This window comes from Cheilinus undulatus, linkage group 24 (genome assembly GCF_018320785.1).
Source record: "Cheilinus undulatus linkage group 24, ASM1832078v1, whole genome shotgun sequence".
Classification (NCBI taxonomy): Eukaryota; Metazoa; Chordata; class Actinopteri; order Labriformes; family Labridae; genus Cheilinus; species Cheilinus undulatus.
In genome coordinates this window covers 7,526,724-7,548,564 of record NC_054888.1, presented here as the reverse complement: position 1 = coordinate 7,548,564, position 21,841 = coordinate 7,526,724, and the positions used below count along the sequence as shown (strand labels likewise).

General features: G+C 38.0%; 1 protein-coding gene across 1 annotated transcript in view; it reads left to right on the top strand.

Annotated features, from left to right (window-relative positions):
- The window catches only part of nid2a (nidogen 2a (osteonidogen)), a 76,933-nt gene that overhangs the window by 21,924 nt on the left and 33,168 nt on the right, over positions 1-21,841 (top strand). Inside the window, exons 6-14 of the mRNA XM_041781776.1 lie at positions 593-725; positions 811-1,137; positions 3,119-3,230; positions 4,570-4,609; positions 4,714-4,823; positions 6,557-6,690; positions 6,783-6,894; positions 7,196-7,396; positions 7,478-7,708. Of these exons, the coding sequence (XP_041637710.1) occupies positions 593-725; positions 811-1,137; positions 3,119-3,230; positions 4,570-4,609; positions 4,714-4,823; positions 6,557-6,690; positions 6,783-6,894; positions 7,196-7,396; positions 7,478-7,708 (1,400 nt within the window). The remainder of the gene's footprint in view (positions 1-592; positions 726-810; positions 1,138-3,118; positions 3,231-4,569; positions 4,610-4,713; positions 4,824-6,556; positions 6,691-6,782; positions 6,895-7,195; positions 7,397-7,477; positions 7,709-21,841) is intronic.

Below are 21,841 nucleotides of genomic sequence, written 5' to 3'. Positions count from 1 at the left end.
TGAGTGCAGCCAGAGAGGTATGATTTTACCAACATGTTTGTTACAGCCTTAGCAGGACAGCATTTCAATGCTTTCACCCATAAAAACTGCCATTCTGTAGCAGAATGGATTAAGTTTTACTTAGTGGAGAGGCTCTGCTTAAAATCTGCTCCCTGGGTTTGTCCAGCAGCATGTTTTGACCCTCCAGAAACCCCCATATAGATGGATACATTTATAACAATGTGTACTGAATACAATAACATTAATTCAAAAGCAATTAATCGATAGCAGCATGAATCTGGATATGGGTGTGAAACAAGCTTTTTGCTATAAAGGAGGAGGCTGGGGTGGAGGAGGTTAAGCTTTGCCAGTAGCAGCAGAGTGATGCATCAGCATCAATGGAAGCAGGGATTAGTGACAAGTACATCATATTTAAATACACCCCTGTATTGAGAGAAAGAGCTGTGATTGGCTGTGGGAGCTGGGAGGTGACAATGACTGAAATCAAAACGTGATGTTTACATGCACAAACACACAACAGGATACTTAAAAATCAAACACAATGGGATACTGGGATGTCAACCCACTCAATAACTTGTTTCTTGTCGTCTAGGGTTGGTAACACTGGGATACCTGGCGTTTGGCTGTTCCACACTGGAAACCGCTACTCCTTTGACAACATTGTTCCTGCATCTATTAGTGGCATCCTTGCTCCACCTCCAACTGGACTATATGGCCTCTCTCTGGTATTTATCTCTCTTTTTTTTTTTTAACAATTTAGACTTTTTGTGAGGAAAAATCCTTCAACTGCTCCATGTTTTCTGCCTCCAGGACACCACCACCCCTGAATACGCTGAGTTCGAGGAATACCCAGACAACACTTTTGACCCTGATAACCAAGACGAAGACGACGACTACCCTCTGACAGGCGGGGACCCTGAATTCCAGCCTGCCCCTGCCGGTGGGGAACAGCCCGAGTCCGTTCAACCAGCAAGTCCTGATGTCCCCTCGTCTCCTTCAGAGGAGTCTGAACAGCATGGAAGCGAGGATGTGCCATTGACTTCTGAACCCAGGTTTAGTCTGGAGCCAGCTGAGAGGCAGTATGCTCCGCCTAATCCAGAGGGGGGTGCTCCGCAGACTGAGGAACAGCCGCCGCAGGTAATGCTAAAGCTGTGTACCACCAAGAAGTCCTGTTCAGTTTGGTTCTGTATAGTTTGCACTAAGTACAGCTTAAGAGATCTTTTGTATTCAACTCCATGTCTATCTTAGGCATGATACCTTTATTGGGAGGCTGCACTGCTGTTATTAGCTGATACTCCTATCGCCACCCAGCTTAAACCTTAGTCACCAAGTCAGGGTACAGCTGGAACCGTATTAAATTATATTGAACCAAACAGGACTAAAAATGCTTTTGGCCAGTTTTAATTGTCATTAATGAACATTTAACTGCCTTTAGACAGTGACTCATTAGTCAAGAACCCAGGGTGTTTATAAGACGATACACACTAACATTTAAAACTAATTTATGCTCACACAGTCTCCTGTATAACAGCAGTTCCCAACCTTTTTTCCTTGGGGCCCCCTTACTCTTTTTTAAGAAAAACTAAGCAGACCTCAAGACCAACTTGGAAAAAAAGTTCACATTAATTTTGACCGTTTTCATCGACAAAATCCCAGCATAATAGGACTTAATTATGTTTGTTCTTGACAAAAGATCTATTTTTGAAATATCCAATATTATGATGGCATTTTAGGCTCTCTCTAGAAAAATGAATGCTAAAGAGGATCTGTTAATTTTCAAGAAAAATACATTAAATCCTCAACTCTTAAAGGTTGTTAATTTTGGAGAAAAATGACAGAAATTTTTACTTCAAAATGTATGAGGACTAAAAACTTAGGATTTTTGAAATTACACTGTTTTCAGTTTGGTTTCTTGTAAATGTACTTTACATTGTTGCAGATTTATCACCTTGATAGCTGGATTTTTTTTTCTTTTTTGTAATGTAAGGCTAATTAAACTAAAAATTATTAAGATTTATCTCATAAATTAATGACTGAAATCTTATGTTTTTCTTGTAAATACACAACTTAGTGATCTAAAAAAAAGAATTATTTACCCCCAAAAGATTGTTTTCTATTTTTTATTTATTTATTCATTTATTACAGATTCCTTTTATTTTAAGAATATCTTTTTAGCGGTCTTTCAACACTGTCATACATTATGTTTCCAATCATGATTTAAAAAGAATATATTGCTGGTGTCGGACCAAAACCTTGTATCTCCTTTTTCATGATTTTATTTTTTCATAAATCAGTTTTAACTAATTTTAAAGCATAAATAGTGCCAAAAAGATTCTGACTTTGACCTTTCAGGGTTGAATTAATTTAAAGATACTGCTTGTTTTCATTCTCTGAAAACTGGTGATATTTGAGATACAAGGTTTTAGTATGATGCCAGTGATATGTACATCTAAGTCTAAGTCCAGCCCCCCTAGGGGTCCGAGGACCACAGGTTGGGAAGCACTGCTGTACAAATATCAAAGGTTTCTTGTAAGCGACAGAGAGCCTGATGAACAGTAAATCACAGTGTCATCAGCATATGAATGAAAATTATAATGGATAATGTTGATATGGAATAAGTAACAGTGGTCCCAAAACTGAGCCCTGAGGTCCTCCTTTTTTTTAATTCAAGATATGTAGAAGTCCACAGCACTCTATCTTTAGTCCACAGTATCGAAGGCCTTGGACAAATCATTAAAAGAGCAGTACGGTAATCAAAAACACCCTCACTAAAAGCATTTCACAGCTACTAGATTTATCGTCATGAACTCACAGTTTGGTGCAGCAATCAATTCAGATGCTCCTAAAACCTCTGAGAGAAAGAGAAATTTAATCCTCAGTTCAGACAGAGTTGAGTAATAACGATTTGTAACTGGAGCTGCTTCTTGTGAATTCTGCGGTTGTGATGGAACGCTGTTTTGGAGGCGGTTATGCTGCTGTCAACAAAATGCTGGCACAGCCACCATCATGATACCGTAAATACTGTATACAAGGAGCTTAAAATGCATCTGGAAGACGTTAAAAGACTTGGCTCTGAATAAGAACAGCAAAAACTAATGTGTTGTATGTGTGTTTGTAGGCTCCTCTGGAGGTGGTGGATGTCTACCCCCCTCACAGAAACGAACCCCCCCTCTCCCCTGGAGGTCACGTTGTCAGCGTGGATGAAGACGATGTTGATTTTGACACTGGAGGTAAGACAGCTCAGAGTGTACGTCTATTTTCATATTTGAATGTACAGCTGTCTGGACGTAGAAATGGACGGTCACTTTGAGAAACAGAAAGGTAACTTTAGCCGGCCCTCTGCTGCAGAGCTGCTCAGCAGCTGGCAGTACAATACTGCCGTTGTGCTGGGCAGCTCCCAGGTGTGTGTATGTGTGTCCGTCCAGCTCTCCCTCCCCTGACCTACTCCCACAGGCTTTTGCTGTAAATAAGAATGAGTTCTCAGTCAACCTGCCTGCTTACATAAGGGTCAAAGAGTCTGTTGGTGTGAAAAGTTTTCCTCTTATTAAGCCACTTGGCTCACTTTGGAGTCCTGAGATTATACAGCTTTTCAGGATCTGGAGGAATATCTCAAGGTTTAAGGCTATTGAGTGGAGTTTCAGATGATGAGTTTAAATGAGCTACAAAAGCATAAAGATTGAGGCGCACTAAGTGAATTGTCTCCTGTGTGAGCAATCCTGGAAACTCTCCCATCATCCTTTGTGTCTCTGTGTGCTTGTGTGTATTTGTGTGATGCCCCTGTAGGATGATAGAATGCTGCATCTTGATCCCACAACACAAATAAAAAGAGAGAAACAAACTCTACACAGCCAAGTGCTTTTGGAATTGTTTGCTAAGTTTTTGTCGACTCAGCAGCTGTTTTTCATGCTGACTGTCCAGTTCTTTTTCTGTTTATTTGAAATAAATAACAGAGTGACTCACTTCCTGTGTGTCAGAGAGTCTCTAGAAAGAGTTTAGAGATGTAGAAATGTGTGCTATTTATACTGTAGCTGTACAGATGTCATTCATGCAGGTTTTAGGTTTCGTCTCTAAGATTAAGACTTCTTCTGAGAGCTTTAAAGCAGCTCTGAATTTGTGTGTGGGTGGTTAGGACCGCTGCAGCTGGTTCCTCTCCAAGTAGAGAGTTTGACATGTGTGTCTCTGAGTGCATGTTGACACTTCTCTTCCTGGATCTCATCCACCTTCTGAGCCCTCATGTCCACTCCTCAATACTTGGAAACAAACCTTTAATGTTCTGTCTCCAATTAAAGCCGCATGTTTGTGATGATGATGTAAATATTGGATGAAAAGAAGTGTGTTTTCACATAACAGGGACTGGCTTTCCTGCCAATTTAAACATCTTAAATGTTCTGTCACCAAATAAACATCACTTTTATTTGATGAGATTGAAGATTAAAGGAATATTTCACAAGAACTGTAAAGGCAACACTTGCAATTTGTCTGTTTGCACATCTGTCCCCATGCATTTTTTATATTCAGAGTTTAATGAATTTTCTATTCAATCAAATCCACTCCTCTCTCTTTTTGCAGTGATTCAGTACACAACAGAGAATAAGGAAACATGTGCCAGGTATGTGACAGCTTTGTAACATGAAATCTGTTTGTTGTTGTTTATTTATTTCATAACAATGCTTTGGCAGAGCTGAACTCGCTGCTTTTCTCTCTCTGCTCTAGATTCCGGCAGCAGTGCTCTCAGAATGCATTCTGCTCCGACTATGCTACAGGCTTCTGCTGTCACTGCCGGCTTGGTTTCTATGGAAACGGACGCCACTGTCTACCTGAGGGTAAGAGCACTATCATTAACACACTCTAAGTTACAACCCCCATTCCAAAATAGTTGGGGTGCCTTGTAAAATGTAAATAAAAACAGAATAATGATATTCACAGTAGAACACATCAGATGTTAAACCTGAGACGTAAAAATATTAGCTCATTTTGAATTCCATGGCAGCAACACATCTCAAAAAAGTAGGGACAGGGCAATGTTTACCATTCAAACTTTTGAGCCAGCGACCCCCAAAAATTAAGGTGCAAAAGATCAGGGACCCCTACTGTACCTGAAGGTGATCAAACACAGCCATGCACATTCAAGAACAGTCATGTGTAGACAAGGCCGCCCATAAGGGGGCATTAAGGGGGGAGCTTTCTGGGGTCCAGCCAAGGTGGGGGACCATGGAGTCAGCAAAATCATGGTCCATTGTAAAGTTAAGATGTGTTAACCATATTTTATATTTTACCTGAATAATAGCTGCTCTTTTAAAAGCAAAAAATATCTTGTCTTTTTATTTGTGCCATAGATTGTACCTATTCAAATCACTTTTCTTAAAAAAACAGGATTAAAATGGGTTAAAAGGGCTAGAATGGCAGGAAAAGTGGTGAAATGGGATTTTAAAAGTAACAGAAATGGATTAAAAGTGGCAAAGAGTAGTAAAAAGCTTTGTTAAAGTGGGAAAAACAAGGCAAAAATGGCTTACAAGTGGCAGAAATGGGTGGAAAAGGTTGTGAATGGGGTTTAAAAAGTGGGCTAACCTGGCAAAATTGGCATAATTATTATCTAAATGTGGTAAAAATGGACAAAAATGGGTAGAAAAAATTGTGTTAAGGGGTCAACATTGGAGATAATGGGTCATCAGAGGCAACTAAAGGCATAAAGTGGCAATAATTAGTTTAGAAGGGGCAAAAATTTGCCTAAAATTTGGCAAAAAGGGTTAACAGTGACAATATTGGCTTAAAAGTAGCAGAAAAGGGTGGAAAAGTTGGTGAAATGCGATTAAAAAGTGGCAGAAATTGGTTTAAAGTGGCAACAATGGGTAGAGAAGGTGGTGAAAATAAATTTAAAAAGTGGGAAAAATTCGTTTCACCTGGCAAAAATGGGTCCACTGAGGCAGAAAAATAGGCAGAAAGTGGTAGAAATGGATGAAACTGGCAAATGGGCATATTAATTATTGATATTGGTTAAAATGGTCAAAAATGGGCATAAAAAGTGGTGATGAGGGGTCATCAGAGGCAACACTAGGCAGAAAGTGGCAAGAATTGGTCTAGAAGTGGCAAAAAAAGGGGCAGATAGAGTGGTGGAAAGGGTTAAAATATGACAAAAATGGCTTTAAAGCAGAAGAAATGGGCAGAAAAGAAGGTGAAATGTGGTTAAAATGAGCTCCTTTTATACCCAGTCACATTACTGACCTGTTGCCATTTAACCTAATTAGTATCAAAATGGTCCTCCAACTGTTTTTCATCAGCACCACTTCTTTTTCCAGCCTCTTGTTGCCCTGTCCCTACTTTTCTGAGATGTGTTACAGCCATCAAATTCAAAATGAGCTCATAATTTTCATGAAATTGTGAAATGTCTCAGGTTCAACATCTGATATGTTGTTCATGTTTTACCGTGATAAAATATGGGTTTATGAGATTTGCAAATAACTGCATTCTGTTTTACAGTGCCCCAACCTTTTTGAAATTGGGGTTGTATTTTGACATAGGCGCCTTCATTACCTTCAAATGTTTTTTATCCATGTAGGTGCTCCACAGAGAGTCAGTGGGAAGGTGAGTGGCACGGTGACGGTCGGATCGACTCCAGTGGAGCTGAACAACATCGATCTGCATGCGTACATCGTGGTCGGAGACGGGCGGGCGTACACCGCCATCAGCGAGGTCAGGATCTGAAAACACATTTAAATACAAAGTCTACTGCTTTTAAATGATCATATAAATATTTCTCACTAAACTTTGCTCTGATTGATTAGGTACCTGAGCCGGTGGGCTGGGCTCTGATGCCTCTTGCACCAATAGGAGAGCTGTTTGGATGGATGTTTGCTCTGGAGCTGCCCAATAGCCAAGCAGGGTTCAAAATCACAGGTAAAGTTGTTATTCCGTGTTTCTGTGTGTGTATATTCTTGGTCTAGCATGTGGCCTCAGCTCTGGTGCACATGTGTGGGGTGACGGGGAACTCCTCTAGCATGTGTGAGTGTTTTCAGTCTCAGCTGGAGCGTCTCCAGAGACGTGATGTGATATCAGGACTCAGCCCCCCTGCTCTGATAGAAAGCAGCTGTGTCTGTTTGTTCTGTACAGATGTAATCAGGCTGCAGTAATCCGGGATGAAAGTGGTCTATAAATATAAGATCTGATATTTGGACTGATTGATGATTTTTATCTCCAGGTGCTGAGTTCACTCGCCACGCAGAGGTGATCTTCTACCCTGGAAACCAGCGCCTGTCAATCATCCAGACAGGCCGTGGCCTCGACGATCACAACCACATCACTGTGGACACCGTAGTGAGCGGAAACGTGCCGTTCCTTCCTCCTGGAGCTGAAGTCACCATGGACCCTTTCAAGGAGACCTACCAGTACTACCCATCTGGTAACCATGTCAACCCTATACAAACAATAGTGTAACACTGACATTAATATCAGCTTAAGTAGTATTGATGTCTTTCTCCAGTTGCAACGTCCACCTCTGTGAGGGAGTACGTGGTCACTTCAGCAGAGCGAGGCTCCGAGTCGTTCTCCTTCCAGCTGAGGCAGAACATCACGTACCGCGACTGTCGGCACGACAACCGCGCCAATGCCCCGGAGACGCTGCAGATCACCATGGAGAGGGTGTTTGTGATGTACGTAAAGGAGGAGCGCATCCTGAGATACGCCATCACCAACAAGATCAGCCAAGTCGGAGGTGAGTCATGGAACATCACAGACCGTACATGTAGCATATTAGCTATTAGCTCCTTACTGGATTAAAGCTAGCATATTAAATCAACTCAATTCTATTCAATAAGCTTTATTGTGATAATGATAACTTTATTTTTTATATCACTTTTAAAAACAAGGGTTTACAAAGTGTTTTTAAATGTGCAGAAGTGAACAGGGGAACAAAGAAACAAAACCCAAACAAAAGACAAAGAAGACAGCAGTTAAAGAATATAACCAAAACCCTGATCAAGATAATATTTTCACATCATTGTGAGATATCAAGATCCAAGAAATCATGAGATGACATGCAAGATAAGACATAGCAGGACGTCAATCAGAGTGCAGGTATCAAAGGTAAAGGGGTCAATAGTGGCAATAATGGGTCATCAGAGGCAACAATAGGCAGAAAGTGGCAAGTTTAAGTTTAGAAGTGGCAAAAATCTGCATTAAAATGAGCAAAAAAGGCTTTAAAGCAGAAGAAATGGGCATGAAAAGTTGCAAAAAGGTTTAACATTGGTAGTATTGGCTTAAAAGAGGCAGATATGGGTTTAAAGGTAGTGAAATGGGGTAGAAAAGTGGTAGAAATTGGTTTAAATTTCCAGAAATGGGTAGAAGGTGAAAATTGATTAAGATTGATTAAGAAGTGGGAAAAATAGGTTTAAACTAGCAATATACATTCACTAAGCCAAAAAAATAGGCATAAAGTGGCAGAACTGGGTTTACTGGCAAAGAGGGCATACTCATTATTGAAATGTGGGTAAAATGGTCAAAAATTAGCATAGAAAGTGGTGTATAAAGATTATCAGAGGCAACAACAGGCATAAAGTGGCAAGATTTAGTGTAGAAGTGGCAAAAATCAGCATAAAAAGTAGCAAAAATGGGTTAAAAGTGGAAAAAAAATGGCCAGTTAAAGTGGAAATTAAGGTTAACATTGGCTTAAAAGTGGCAGAAGTCAGAGGTAAAGATGGTTAAATGGGATTAAAAAGTGGGTAAAATTGGTTTTAACTGGCAAAATGGGTTCACTGAGGCAGAAAAATAGGCAGAAATGGGTATAACTAGCGAAATGGGCATAGTAATTCTTTAAATGTGGTTAAAATGGGCATAAAATGTGGTGTCAAGGGGGCAATGGTGGCAATAATGGGTCAACAGAGACAAAAATAGGCAGGAAGTGGTAAGAATTAGTTTGGAAGTGGCAAAATCAGCATTGAAAGTAGCAAAAATGGGTTTACAGTGGCAAAAGTGGTAAACATTGGTTCCTCAGGTCTTAAGGGAAGGTATATCTGTCTGTCGTCTGCATAGCAATGGAAGGAGACTTTGTAATTCTGACTGATTGGGCCAAGGGGCAGCATATGAAAAGAAAATAAATGAAATGGGATTATCGGCATGGAAACCAGGTGTTTGCATTGCCAAAGGAGTGTACACATATTTTAAATGTTTTTTACACAGTCACAAAAAAACAGATTACAGTATTACAATTAGTGTATACAGTATATATGTATGTGTGTATTCATTTATGACAAGAAGAGACACAGGATATAAAAACTGAAATAATGTTTGAACCATAAATCGTATCCAATTACATTTTTTTCCTCTGTAAGTCCTCCATTGTGCCATTCTAATGACGCTATCCAAGCTTTTGTAGCCCTTACGGAGGCTTTTCTGGCAATCCTGAAACTTGAGTGACTTTCCAGTTCATTTGAAGAGAAAATTCAGACCACTAACTCTGATGTTGAACGTCTTATTTTATCCATTTTTAATCAATTTTGACAATCCGACCGCTAGCTTAGCGTTAGCCACCATGTTGTTTTGTCACATATGCTATGACAACCAATGGCAAGCTGTTGTGTCATTGTATAATGCTTTGCCAAATGGCATTCCAAATTCCAAACGAGTATTTAAGATTTAGTTTATCATGATAAATCTGCTTTATTTTCTCTTAATTTTAAAGCCTATTACTCAGATGATTACACATTATAATGAGTAGTAGTAGAGGGTTGTGCTGTAAAGTTTAGTCTTCTGAAATGGTCTCAGAAGAGTAAGACTGTGTGTGACTGCATGCCATAATTAGGTCCTGGAAAAAAATGTTCTTCGTCCAAGGGTCATTAAAAAGATGCAGAAGAAGCAGGAACAGTTATGATTCATCAAATGTGAAACACCAAAACCAGACAAGAACACCATGTGCTGACTGAGAATGTGGGCTTCAAAAGGACAATTTAAACCAACCAAATTCTAGAAAGTTTGGATATTTGTACAAACAGCACACAATAACACATGTCAACAAGATAAGCTATCACTAAACCACAGTATACAGAAAAACTAGATCATTTTACAGTTAGGTTTGGAAGCATATCAGGCCAGATTACCTCTGGTTAGAGATATATATTCACAGTTGGCCCATTACATTAGGAACTGAGGGACTCGTTTAATCCAGTCCAGACCACCACTGTCAGTCTCTAAGTAGGTGAACTCACTAAAGGCGTTGAAAACGTGAGGTTTTGTGTTCCGGTGCCACAACCAGCAACCAGACCTCCTCATAATTGTTACAAAGCTGCCTCAGAAACCTCAGCCAAACCACGGCGCTCATATGCAGTGAGTCAAGGGTTAATCGTACATAGAAAACCATTTTAAAATGTCTGTTCTTTGTGGATTCATTGTCTGACAAAAACTGCAGACACTTTTGAAGGATCATTTTCACCACAGTTTGCATCACAGCTGACTTTTCATACTCTACTAGTTTGGTCTGTTTATGCAGATGATTCGCATTTATGAAAATATTCTGAAGAAAAATATGAAAAGTGAAGATGGGCAGACTGTCTCAGGAAGATTTGAGCATGATGCAAGAGTGTGGAGAGAAAATTGTCATTTCATTGTTAGATTGGAGCCTCTAAGTACTTTGTGGTAACAGAAACACGACCTAAACCGCAGCGTTAAGCAGCTGTGGAAGCAAAAATTGACCATAATGGTTTAAGTCTTGTACTAAATGAATACAATATGGCAAAATACAACCAAAGCGGTTGAGTTTACCTTGGCACAAGTCCTTAACCTTGCTGTGCAATGTTATTTTATATCTTTGATTCTTGTTTCTGAATAGTTTCATGATTTAACTGATGTGAATATATAAAGCTGCATTGAATGGAGTCGGACAAAATATCAGAGTATGGAACAATATGCTGACTTATGTGATACAGCTATGAAATCACTGGTTCCCAATAGTAATATTTTGATTAAAATAGCCCTTTTTAAACAGATTTCCATGGTAGTTTGCCTCACTGTATCTCTTCCCAATGACTTATTTCCAGGGCATTTCTGACATGTATTATACATGAGTGTAAATTAATTGGCAAAAGAAAAAGTTTAAAAGGAAAAAGAAGAAAGCAACAGTATAATGTCAGACAGTATTGTATCGTTTCACATCTTACATTTTATCGTATCATATCGTATAGGGATGTAACGGTTTTTGTATTCGTCCTGAACCATCGCGGTTTAGCGCATAGTCCCATGATAGATACGTCCAAACCATTAAAACAAGGGGGGACAATAACACAAATATTGTATTTACTGTCGATCCCAGTGACAGTAATGCCGGTAAGTGTTTGCTAACTGATATTTAACCACCAACAAAGAAGGGGAAGTAGCCGGCCTGACATATAAAAACACACTAATGAAAAGGAGGCAGAGCAGCAATGTTCTATTCCCTCAGCTTTGCCTGTAAGGCAGCGGCTGCGAGACCTGCTGCCTTTTTCTCTCTCTCTGTATCTCTGCACCATTTTTAAAAAGATCAAACACATCACTGCTGCCAATACATTTTAAAGACTATTCACTGACCTGTAGAAGCATAAAACACCGACAACACCGTCCCTTCCTGTGTTTGCATGAGCTAGTCTGTGGTCTTTCACTGACGAACATGAGTCAAGATTTAGCACGAGTAATTACTGCACCGGCATTTTATTTAAAACAAAGTGACAGCACACTTTATACATCATGATAAATTGGTCTAAAAAGCACGCATTTAATTTACATTTTATGTTGTGTTCATTTTTATTTTATTTTATTTTTTTTAATCAGTAGATTTTAGGTTGTTTTCTGTGTTGATTTCATTTTGCATGTTTTATTGTTCTCCCCTTTTGTCTTATGTTTCAGATATCACAGGCTGTACCGACTATTACAGATAGTTCTTCATAACACTAGATGGAGCAAAAGATACTTGATTCAAATGTATGTTTCAAACATGCAACAAAGGCATTTGCTGCACTAATGTTAATAAAAGGTTGATAATAATAATAATAATAATAATAATAATAATAATAATAATAATAATAGGTAAGAGACATTTAGAATTAGAAATCTGGAACTTTTTTTTTTTAATCGATGAATTGAAACCATACCAAACTGGGACCCCAAAACCAAGGTACGAACCAAACCGTGATCTCTGTGGACCGTTACACCCCTAATATTGTATCGTATCTTATATCATATCGGATCCTATCATATTGTATCTTATATCGTATCATATTGTGTAGTATCTTATCATTTCATATCAAATCATAGCTCTACATATCTTAAGGTTTTTACATTGTACTACTTGCTTGTAGTAATACATTGTATCACCTGGCCTCATATGTTTCATACTGTATTGTTCTGGTATTTTAAAGTATCATATCATGAGTTAACCGGTCATTCCCACCCCTGGAATTTAACCTTTTAAATTTATGAGCTTTGATTGTAGCTTTTGACTTTTGATTCAAACTTTCCCACCCAAATTTCTGACACAAAGAAACTAAATATACCTGGAAAAGCTGTTGTAAAGGCATGCCCATAAATTAACAATTAAAAGGTGAATTTAAACCCTTTAAAGAAGATACATAACTCTATAAGTCCAGGGGTGCTGGCATGTCATTGTGGACCTAATATTGAATTTTATTCCTATCATTTCTGCATTTCTAGTTCCAGTGTTTGACTTTAACAGCCTTTCCTGCATGGTTGCTTAGTCTCTATTAAGGTTTCTTTCAGTTCATGAGGGGACTGAGAAATTTTTGACTTAATGACTTTTTTAAATGTTCTTTCTCTATCAACACGCGCTGGTCATGCTTTCTTTCCTCACTCCTTCTGATGAAAAGCAGAAACACCTTGACAGAGACAGGAGAACCTGAAAAGATGAAGAGAGAAATAATGAGATTGAGAGTGAAAAAAGACAATATTTCTCCCCTGTTTTTGATTTCAGACCAAGTATCTGTCATTGGAACGTCAACACGCTGATTATAAAGGTCATGATGACACATCTCACACGCACACAGCGATACACCCAGAGCACAGCTGGAAGAGCTTTCGGGGATCAGGGGTTTTGTAAACACGGGTTAAGTGGTGTGTGTGTTTGAGAGAAAAGGAGAGAGGGAGCATGTGTGTGTGTTCAAGGGTCTTACACTTTCTGGGAAATAATATCCTAGCCAATGACAGATTTTCTCAAGGGGGGGTTGCCGGGCAGAATAGCTGCCCACTGATGTCATGAGAATCAGAGATTGCAGGAGACCTTAAGACACTGAACTGATAGGAAAAAGAGCAAGCATAAACCTCACTTAAGTTTAAAAATATGTTGATTTCTTAAAGATATTCCTTATTTGGGCTTTACCCCTCAAATTAATCATTAGTCTATCAGATATGATGCTGGTTCTCTGATGTTTTTATGTTTATCTTTGAAGGATTTCAAGAATGTTTTGATGGAGTTTCTCAAACTTAGCATCAATTTCCACTCTGCATCAGTGACTAACTAGATAAGATTTTCTAGTTAACCCTCTGAGCCTCGAGATATTTTTAACCTTTTTGTCCCACCTGGACTTGTTGTCTTAAAAAGCATGTAAAACATCAACCCTGTGGTGCACAGTCAAACTCTAAACATCCTTTTCTTAAGGACAACCTAGCCTTGAAGAATATTTGTGCTGCAGTAGTCACTTGAGAAAATGTTGTGGGATTAAAAAAAATAAACAGAAATTAAAGATAGGATATTTTAGGTGTGACACACTGTAAATAATACGGACTAAGAATTGTTTTGCTCAAATCTTTTTGGGACCAAAAAGTAAAAAAAAAAATATTCTGTGACAAAAATCTTCAAAATATTCACATATTTACAAAAAGAGTCCTTGCACTTCTTTGTGTTAGCTTTATTTGTGCCATTATTCAAAGCTGTTTCCGTCTGCAGAGACACTGAGGGCCACATCACAGGCTTTTTTTCTCTCTTTCTTTCCATCATGACAACAGTTCCTAACCTAGGGTCCTGGACCCCCTAGGGGTGGTGCCAAAGATCTCAGGGGCGTTGCTTTGTCTTCTCTGAGGTAGTCAAAATTAGCATATATTAACTAAAAAAATGGCAAAACATAACTAAAATTGTAAATACAAATATCTTTGATAAACACGTATAGGCCTAAATTGTCTGTCCAGCCAGACATGCCCGGTTTGGCCATGACGCAACGATGGAACAGCCCATGTGACAACACAGTGTGGTGGCTAATGCTAAGCTAGCAGCAGAAACGATGGAAAATTGATTGAAAATGGATTAGAAAAGACATCCAGCATCAGAGTTACTGGTTTGGATTCAACCTTTAAATGCCCAAGAGAGGCACCCAAGTTCCAGGCTAGCTAGGAAAGTTACCATTAGGGCTACGTCATTAGAACGGGGCTTCCAGAGGGTAAAATGAAGTGGTTCTACTTACTGTGACCACAATATTTCAAGAATGCTTTGAAGAATTTTCTTCAGCATTTGCACAGATGTCTCCTCTTACTCGAGGATGAACTGATTAGATTATCATTTATCCTTTGAGTCTAACAGTGTGTCCCAAGTGCAAGCGATGCAAATGAGCATCTCTGATAAGATCCATCCATTCACACTGGTCCTGTTGTAGTGTCCTGATAGCCTGTGTCTGGCTTGCATTATAACTAGGAAAGAGGGAAATGACAAGGTACCAGGAGTGCTGTACTGGGAGATTTTTCTTGATTGTCTTTCACTTCTGTCAACCAAAAAAGCTTGTTCTCTTGATTTGAATAGTGGAGATATTTGTACATTAATGATATAAATGTGTCTGAAATGTTATGCTCTGTGCATCTCACAGCTGTGATTGGCTTTAAAGTATGAAGCCCAATGCTTTCATTTCTCTGATTTCACAAGAAAAGCAATAGATTTTATATTTTAATGAAAGAGAAAGTGAAATTCACCAAGCTTAGAAGAACTATTTAGTGTGGGCAGTGAGCATGTGGTGCTTGTAATGGGATACAATTTCTGATGTTGTTAGGACACAGTGTAAGATTTCCACAATACCACCTCAGCACTTCTTCTTTCCTTATCTCCGTACTTTCACCACCCTGCAATTGTATCCCTTGTTGAGACACATAACCATCAGGTAAGAGTTTAACAGTGATATCTGTTATTGTGACTACTGTCATTTAGTGTGAAATGATGTTCTCTTGGTCTGTTTTTTTAGTGAATATTGTGATTGAATAGAACTGGAATTAGTGTAAATGGGAGGAGATAAAAAAGAAGGTTATCTGTGGCATATTGAAACAATCCAGAATGAAGAATGCGTAAAAATATTGGCACCAACCAACTCTACAAAACTAATACAACAATGCCAATCCACTAACAGGAAGAATGTGCTAAAAGAGCTCTCCTTTTCTCTCTGATCACCTGCAGAACATGTGTCAGAGGCTTTCTGCAACACATGTACAAGGGTCAGAGAGTGTGGAGTAATAGAGTAAAGGTTTATCAGGTAATCAAGAATGTGGGTATTTTAGCAGAGAGGGGCTTCTTATAATATTTTAGTTACAGTGACTACAGCATTTTAGTATGGTAGATTACATAAATAATTAGTATGGTAAATAGATTAATTGGTGCAACAATTACATATGGTGAGGCTTTTTCCACAGTGAGCTTTCTGACAGGATTCAAAATACAATAAAGGAGTAAGAGACAGTGTGGAATACTTTACATTATGCAGGGCAAAGGAGCTTGTTAATTCTACTCTCTGGCACTCCGTGACTGTTAAAGGGTCATCGGAGTAAATCTGTGACTGTTGGGTAGGCGTATGGGTGACTCTGTGACTGTTGAAGGGTAATTAGAGTACCTCTGTGACTGTTGGGTGGTCGTCAGAGTACCTCTGTGACTGTTGGGTAGTTGTCAGAGTACCTCTGTGACTAATGGGTGGTCGTCAGAGTATCTCTGTGACTGTTGCTGTAGGGTGGTTGTCAGAGTAACTCTGTGACTGTTGGGTGTCGTCAGAGTACCTCTGTGACTGTTGCTGTTGGGTGGTCATCAGAGTGACTCTGTGACTGTTGAGTGGTCATCAAAGTGACTCTGTGACTGTTGTGTGGTCGTCAGAGTGACTCTGTGACTGTTGGATTGTCATCAGAGTGACTGTGATTGTTGGATGGTCATCAGAGTGACTCTGTGACTGTTGGATTGTCATCAGAGTGACTGTGATTGTTGGATGGTCATCAGAGTGACTCTGTGACTGTTGAGCGGTTGTCAGAGTGACTGTGACTGTTGGATGGTCATCAGAGTGACTCTGGGACTGTTGTTTGGGTCGACAGTTTAACTCTGTGGCTGTTTAGACAGCAACAATGCCACTATTATAGCATTCAAGATTGTTCAAAAGTGTCAAGATTTTAAAGGGTAAATCTAGCTGTTGAAAATTAAATTGTTCAATTAAAAAATACCTGAAAGATCAGGCTGTTCATGACAGAAGACAAAGCCTTAAAAGTCTTGGCTCCCAAGTTTTTCATTATCAATTATTGGACCTTTCTTACTTCAAAATACCTTTAACTTTAAAGGTCACACCCTTAGTTTATAATGCAGCCTCCACAGATTTAAACAACCTCCTGTTTTCGCTCAAATTTTCTGGTTGAAACTTAGATATCAACGTTTTTACTGGACATTCCCGATCCTATTCTGTCTCCTCTATGTCTTTAATTGGTGTTTTATGCCTGAGTCTGATAATAATCTGCTTCAATCCTTTTAGAAACCACAACCTCTTAATTTCAGGTTGTTCAAATGTGTCAGTAAAAGTCAATGATGACAGGTATTATAATTCCTTGCAGCGCGTAGGTTGCCTCGTGTGATTTAACAAGGTGTCACGTCACCTTTTGCCACCCTGAAAGAGTTATAGCTACGCCTCTGTGAAAGCGGCCTGCTTGTGTGGAGGAGTTTTGTAAAAAGCTACAGGTGGGAGACTGCTGTCCATGCTTTGATGGCGTACAGTGTCTGTGTTCTCTCTCTTTCTCTCTCTCTCTCTCTAATTACCCCTCAGTCTTCTCTCCCATCCACACGCATCTTGCCCCCTCATCTCCTCGTCTTCTCGGCCACATTCAGCACTTTGAAGAGCCTCTCTCTCTCTTTGATAATGAGCCAAAATTGGCCTCCGGCTGGAGGAGATGGGAGCAAGCTGTGCCTCATGTCTGTGCGTTTGGTTTTGTTTAGGTGGAAGCGTGTGTGTGTTGTATTTTATAGCTTATGATGGTACAGAAAAAGACCATCCTTTAACACTTAAACATCATTTAACACTGTTATTACTGATCATGGGATTTTTATGTTCCTTTTGGTGGTCTGTGTTTCTTATTATTGTAGATGGCAGCACATATGTCGGCAATATGGCAAACTGGACTCCAGAGCACTAACAGGAAGTACATATTATTTGAATAAGAGTTAGACTATGAAACACAGAGAAGCTTGAAACTGTGTGAGGTATTTTGAACAAATAATTTTCAGCCATATAACTCGCTGTTTTCTATCAACCAGCTGAAGAAAGGAAAAATATTCCTAAAAGTTTAAGTCATACACAATTTTTTCTTGTACAGTCAATCATGAAAAACACTTTAGGGTTTTACAGGGAATCATGGTATGATGCCATACGGCAAAATACACATCACAACAAATTCAGGTAAAACCTTGTTAAATAAAAGAACATCTAAATAAAAATAAAAAACTGATTCACTAATAACTTCTATCAAATTTCTCTTTTAATGCTCAATAACTTCAATAATTTCCCCCATTCTTTGGGTTTAATGCCAGGGGTTGCAATAGCAGAGTCAATCAGAGCAGTACAGTACAATACAGTGGGACATAATGTTTCTATACTTATGATACAGTACAACTCAAAAATGTTGGGACACACAATACCTGGCCCACAACAACCAAAATGTCATAATAAGTTCCAGTAATAAGCTAAATCCGGAGTAAAATCCCCAAAATATCAAAGATGAATTTCAAGTTTCTGAAACTCAATAGTTTCCAAACCAGGGTGAGTTAAAATGCAATACGATACATGTATTTAGATAAGATACCATACAATATAAATATTCCGATATGATACCAGTATTTAGATAAGATACAAAAAATACGATACAAATATTTAGATACAATAAGACAGGGGTGTCAAATTCATCACTTAATTTTGACTTTTTATATCATATTTTGACCTTTAAACTCAGAATTTTGACTTTCTCATATATTTGCCTTTTAAATTTTGCCTTTAAATCAGTGTTAAGTTGGTTTTTTCTGTGTTTTATTACTAGTGAAAATGAGGTTGACAGTTCAGGGTTAAATGTTGACCCTGTTAGGCTCTCAGGTTAGCGCTAAAGTCAGTATCTTGCTCCTGCTGTGATTGACTTTGACACCTCTTGACCAAATAGTTCAGCCCTCAGGACGTCTCATTGGAGCAAATCTGGCCCTGGACTCAAATATTTATATACGATATAAGTATTAAGATATGAGATTATACAATACGAGTATTAAGATACCTAACTTATATTATCCAAATACTAGTATCTTACCTAAATATTTGTATTGTACCGTATCTAACCTAAACACTCGTATTGTATCAATACAAATATTTAGATATGGTACGAATATCAAGGTATGATAGAATACAAGTATTTAGACACAATACAAGTTTTTAGATACGATATGAAATGATTCGATAGTATGAAATATGCAGATACGAAACAAGTGTTCAGAGTATTTAGATAAGATACAATGTGATATAGTACAAATATTAACAAATATACAAGTATTCAGGTATGATAAAATATCATGAATATTAAGATACCATATGGTACATTACAAATAGTTGGATACTATGGGAATATTTCGATATGTCAGGATACAATTGAAGAATTTACATACTAAACAATACATTAAAACACAAATATTTGTATGCGAAACAATTCAGATATTAAGTTGAGAAACGATATGATACATTATGAATACTCAGATAAAATAAGAGTATTAAATAAATAAACAAGGTAGGATGGAATACAACTATTTAGATGCAAGGAGTTAGATAGGATGGCAGGGTTTGGATATGATACTATATAGCACTGAACTGATCACCAACTGGAGGCCCAGGGGCCACATCAGGCCCCCCACAGCTCAACACCCAGCCTGCAGTAACTCAATTTAATTCAGAAAAAGTGCTGAGGAAAAAAAAATATTGCTGAAATCAGGGTATCTTTTCTGTCTTTCCTTTTAAGACTGGTTTAATGTTTGATCAGTTTTACAAAAATCCAACCATTATTAACCATTATTAGCAAATAAAATGCATCTATTCACATCAAACTACATGGCAGCCCCAGAAATATGTGGCTTAAATATCTCAATCGTATAGAGATTTAACTGTGTGAATAGGGACTGGGTTCACTTCTAAGAGCTAAGGTTCTTTTCAATTAAAATACAATTATTTAGACAAAAAAGTTTCTTTATTTAGTTCATTTAACGCGCCGGCCCTTACGGTGTCTGCGTAGACATAAACTGACCCTTGTACAAATGTAGTTGATGAGCCCTGCTCTATAGTATGATAAGAATATTCAGATATGAAACAGACACCCTACGCCATTTAATCAGTTGTTTTTGATAATTGATTTTATTGCAAGACAACTGCTGTAGATATTTTTATATTGAAAATTAATTTAGTTGTATTGATATTTTGTCCCACCTATATTTTAATTTCTAACCAAGCCAGACAGATGTTCAAATACTTTTGTAAAACCCCATAAAAGCAACAGATAATAATATTCAGAGATTTCTAGGATCAGATTCAGATAGTAGACAAATAAACCATCACCACGAGGATTTTGGCTCCTTTCCCCATACCACCCATCAGGATGAAGACTTTCTTGAACTTCTTGAAGCAGCATAGCTCTTAATGTTTAACATATTATTTATATGTCTTTCACATTCCTCTCTAATGATCCTTCATGGTATTCTCCACTCGCCTGTTTTTTTTTGTTTTTTTTTTCTGTGGGTTTTTCCTGAAATTAGTCCGCGACTCGGCTTTGTCTTTGATTGTCTTGTGCGTCTGTACGAGGAAACCCCGACCACACATCTGCTCACTCATCCGCCTGTCTGCGTCTCGTGTGTATGTGTGTGTCTAACCTCATCCATATGTTAAATATTGAGTGAAGGGAGTCACTTCCTTAGAGGAAACCATCCTATGGGAGTTTGTCTAGAGTGATTTCACATGTGTGTCTGGTTAGGCCGTCTTGTAATCATCGCTGTAATCATCCGACTTTAGTCAGTGAATGATCAAGATCTCAATTAATCTCAGTTAAAGACATTTGGAGTGGTACAAACTTGGTGCAGTCGGGCTGTAGGTTCTCCTTTTTGTGTCACTCTTGATTCAGAGACAGTTCATAGACTACTGAGGTTTTTAGGTGCCTTTGTTTTTGTACTAGAAACTCTTTTATGCTACTGCTCCATAGTGGAAGAATAGGGGAGTCCTTCCGTCTGAACACTTCTAGGCTTTTCTCAAAATGCTACTTCCACCTTCTCCTACACACTTCCACTCCATTTGTGCCCTCTTGTGTAGGGTCTGCCATAAAAATACTTTTACACCTCCAAGTACAGAGTAAGACTGCATAGTTAAATCTTGCATCAGCAAGTTTGCACCAATGAATGATTTACTGTTTAAAGGTTTAACACCCTTCATTATTCTTATACAAGGGTCTGATGTTTTTAGGGAATAGAAAATAATTAACTATAAACATCAGATAGAAATTATAGTAACGGTAGAAATTTCTTAGTAATTTTCTAAAATAATTTCTCAAGAAAAAGGTGGTAATTACCTTGTAATAAGTTGATATTTTATCAAGTCATAACTCAGTAATATTAAGGAGTGTTTTTTTGAAACAGTGTGGTAATTATCGAGTAATTCCTCATAATATGGTGGAAATCTTCTGCTTAGTAGGTGATACTCCATCCTAACCCAAATCCTTGTAATATTGTGGCAATTCTCTTGTAACTAGGTGGTATTTTACCCCAAACCTAACCCTCATAATACTGTGGCAATGCTCTGGTAATTAGGTGGTATTTTACCCTAAAATTAACCCCCGTAATATTGAGGCAGTTCTCTGGTAATTAAATGGTATTTTACCCTAACCATAACCCTGGTAATATTGTGGCATTACACTGATAATTAGGTGGTATCTTACCCTTACTGTAACCTTGGTAATATTGTTGCAATGCTTTAGTAATTAGGTGGTATTTTACCCTAAACCTTACCCTTGTAATATTGTGGCAATTTTTGGTAAGTAGGTGGTATTTTACCAAGCAATTTCTTAGAAATGCAAAGATTACTTTCTATATTAGTTGCTTGATAATTTCCAGGTAATTTCTCTGTTTTGGTTGTCTTAATTAAAGTGAGTCCCTCCTGAATAATTTACTTATTATTTATTAAATTTATTATTTATTATTATTTATTTATATTTAAGTCATTTTTAGGGTTTGGGTAGGGTAATGTTTAGGATTAGGATGAGGTTAAATTAAAAACAATTTACCAGAGAATTGCTACCGTTTTACATGATAATTAAAACATTACTTTAAGTTAAATACTTCTTCAATATTACCATATTTCCAAGTGATAACTCTGTAAAAAGCCAACTTATGACTAGGTAATTGTGACATTTTTTCTTGAGAACTTACACGATAATTACCACTCATTACTATAAAATGACTAGGTAATTAGGGCCCATTAAAATTAAGTGTTACCAATATGTTTAAGAATATTCCACAAAATATGTAGTTTTTCCTCTCATTGTGGAATATTTGAATGGATCTACCTAGAGTTATTCATGTGAACTT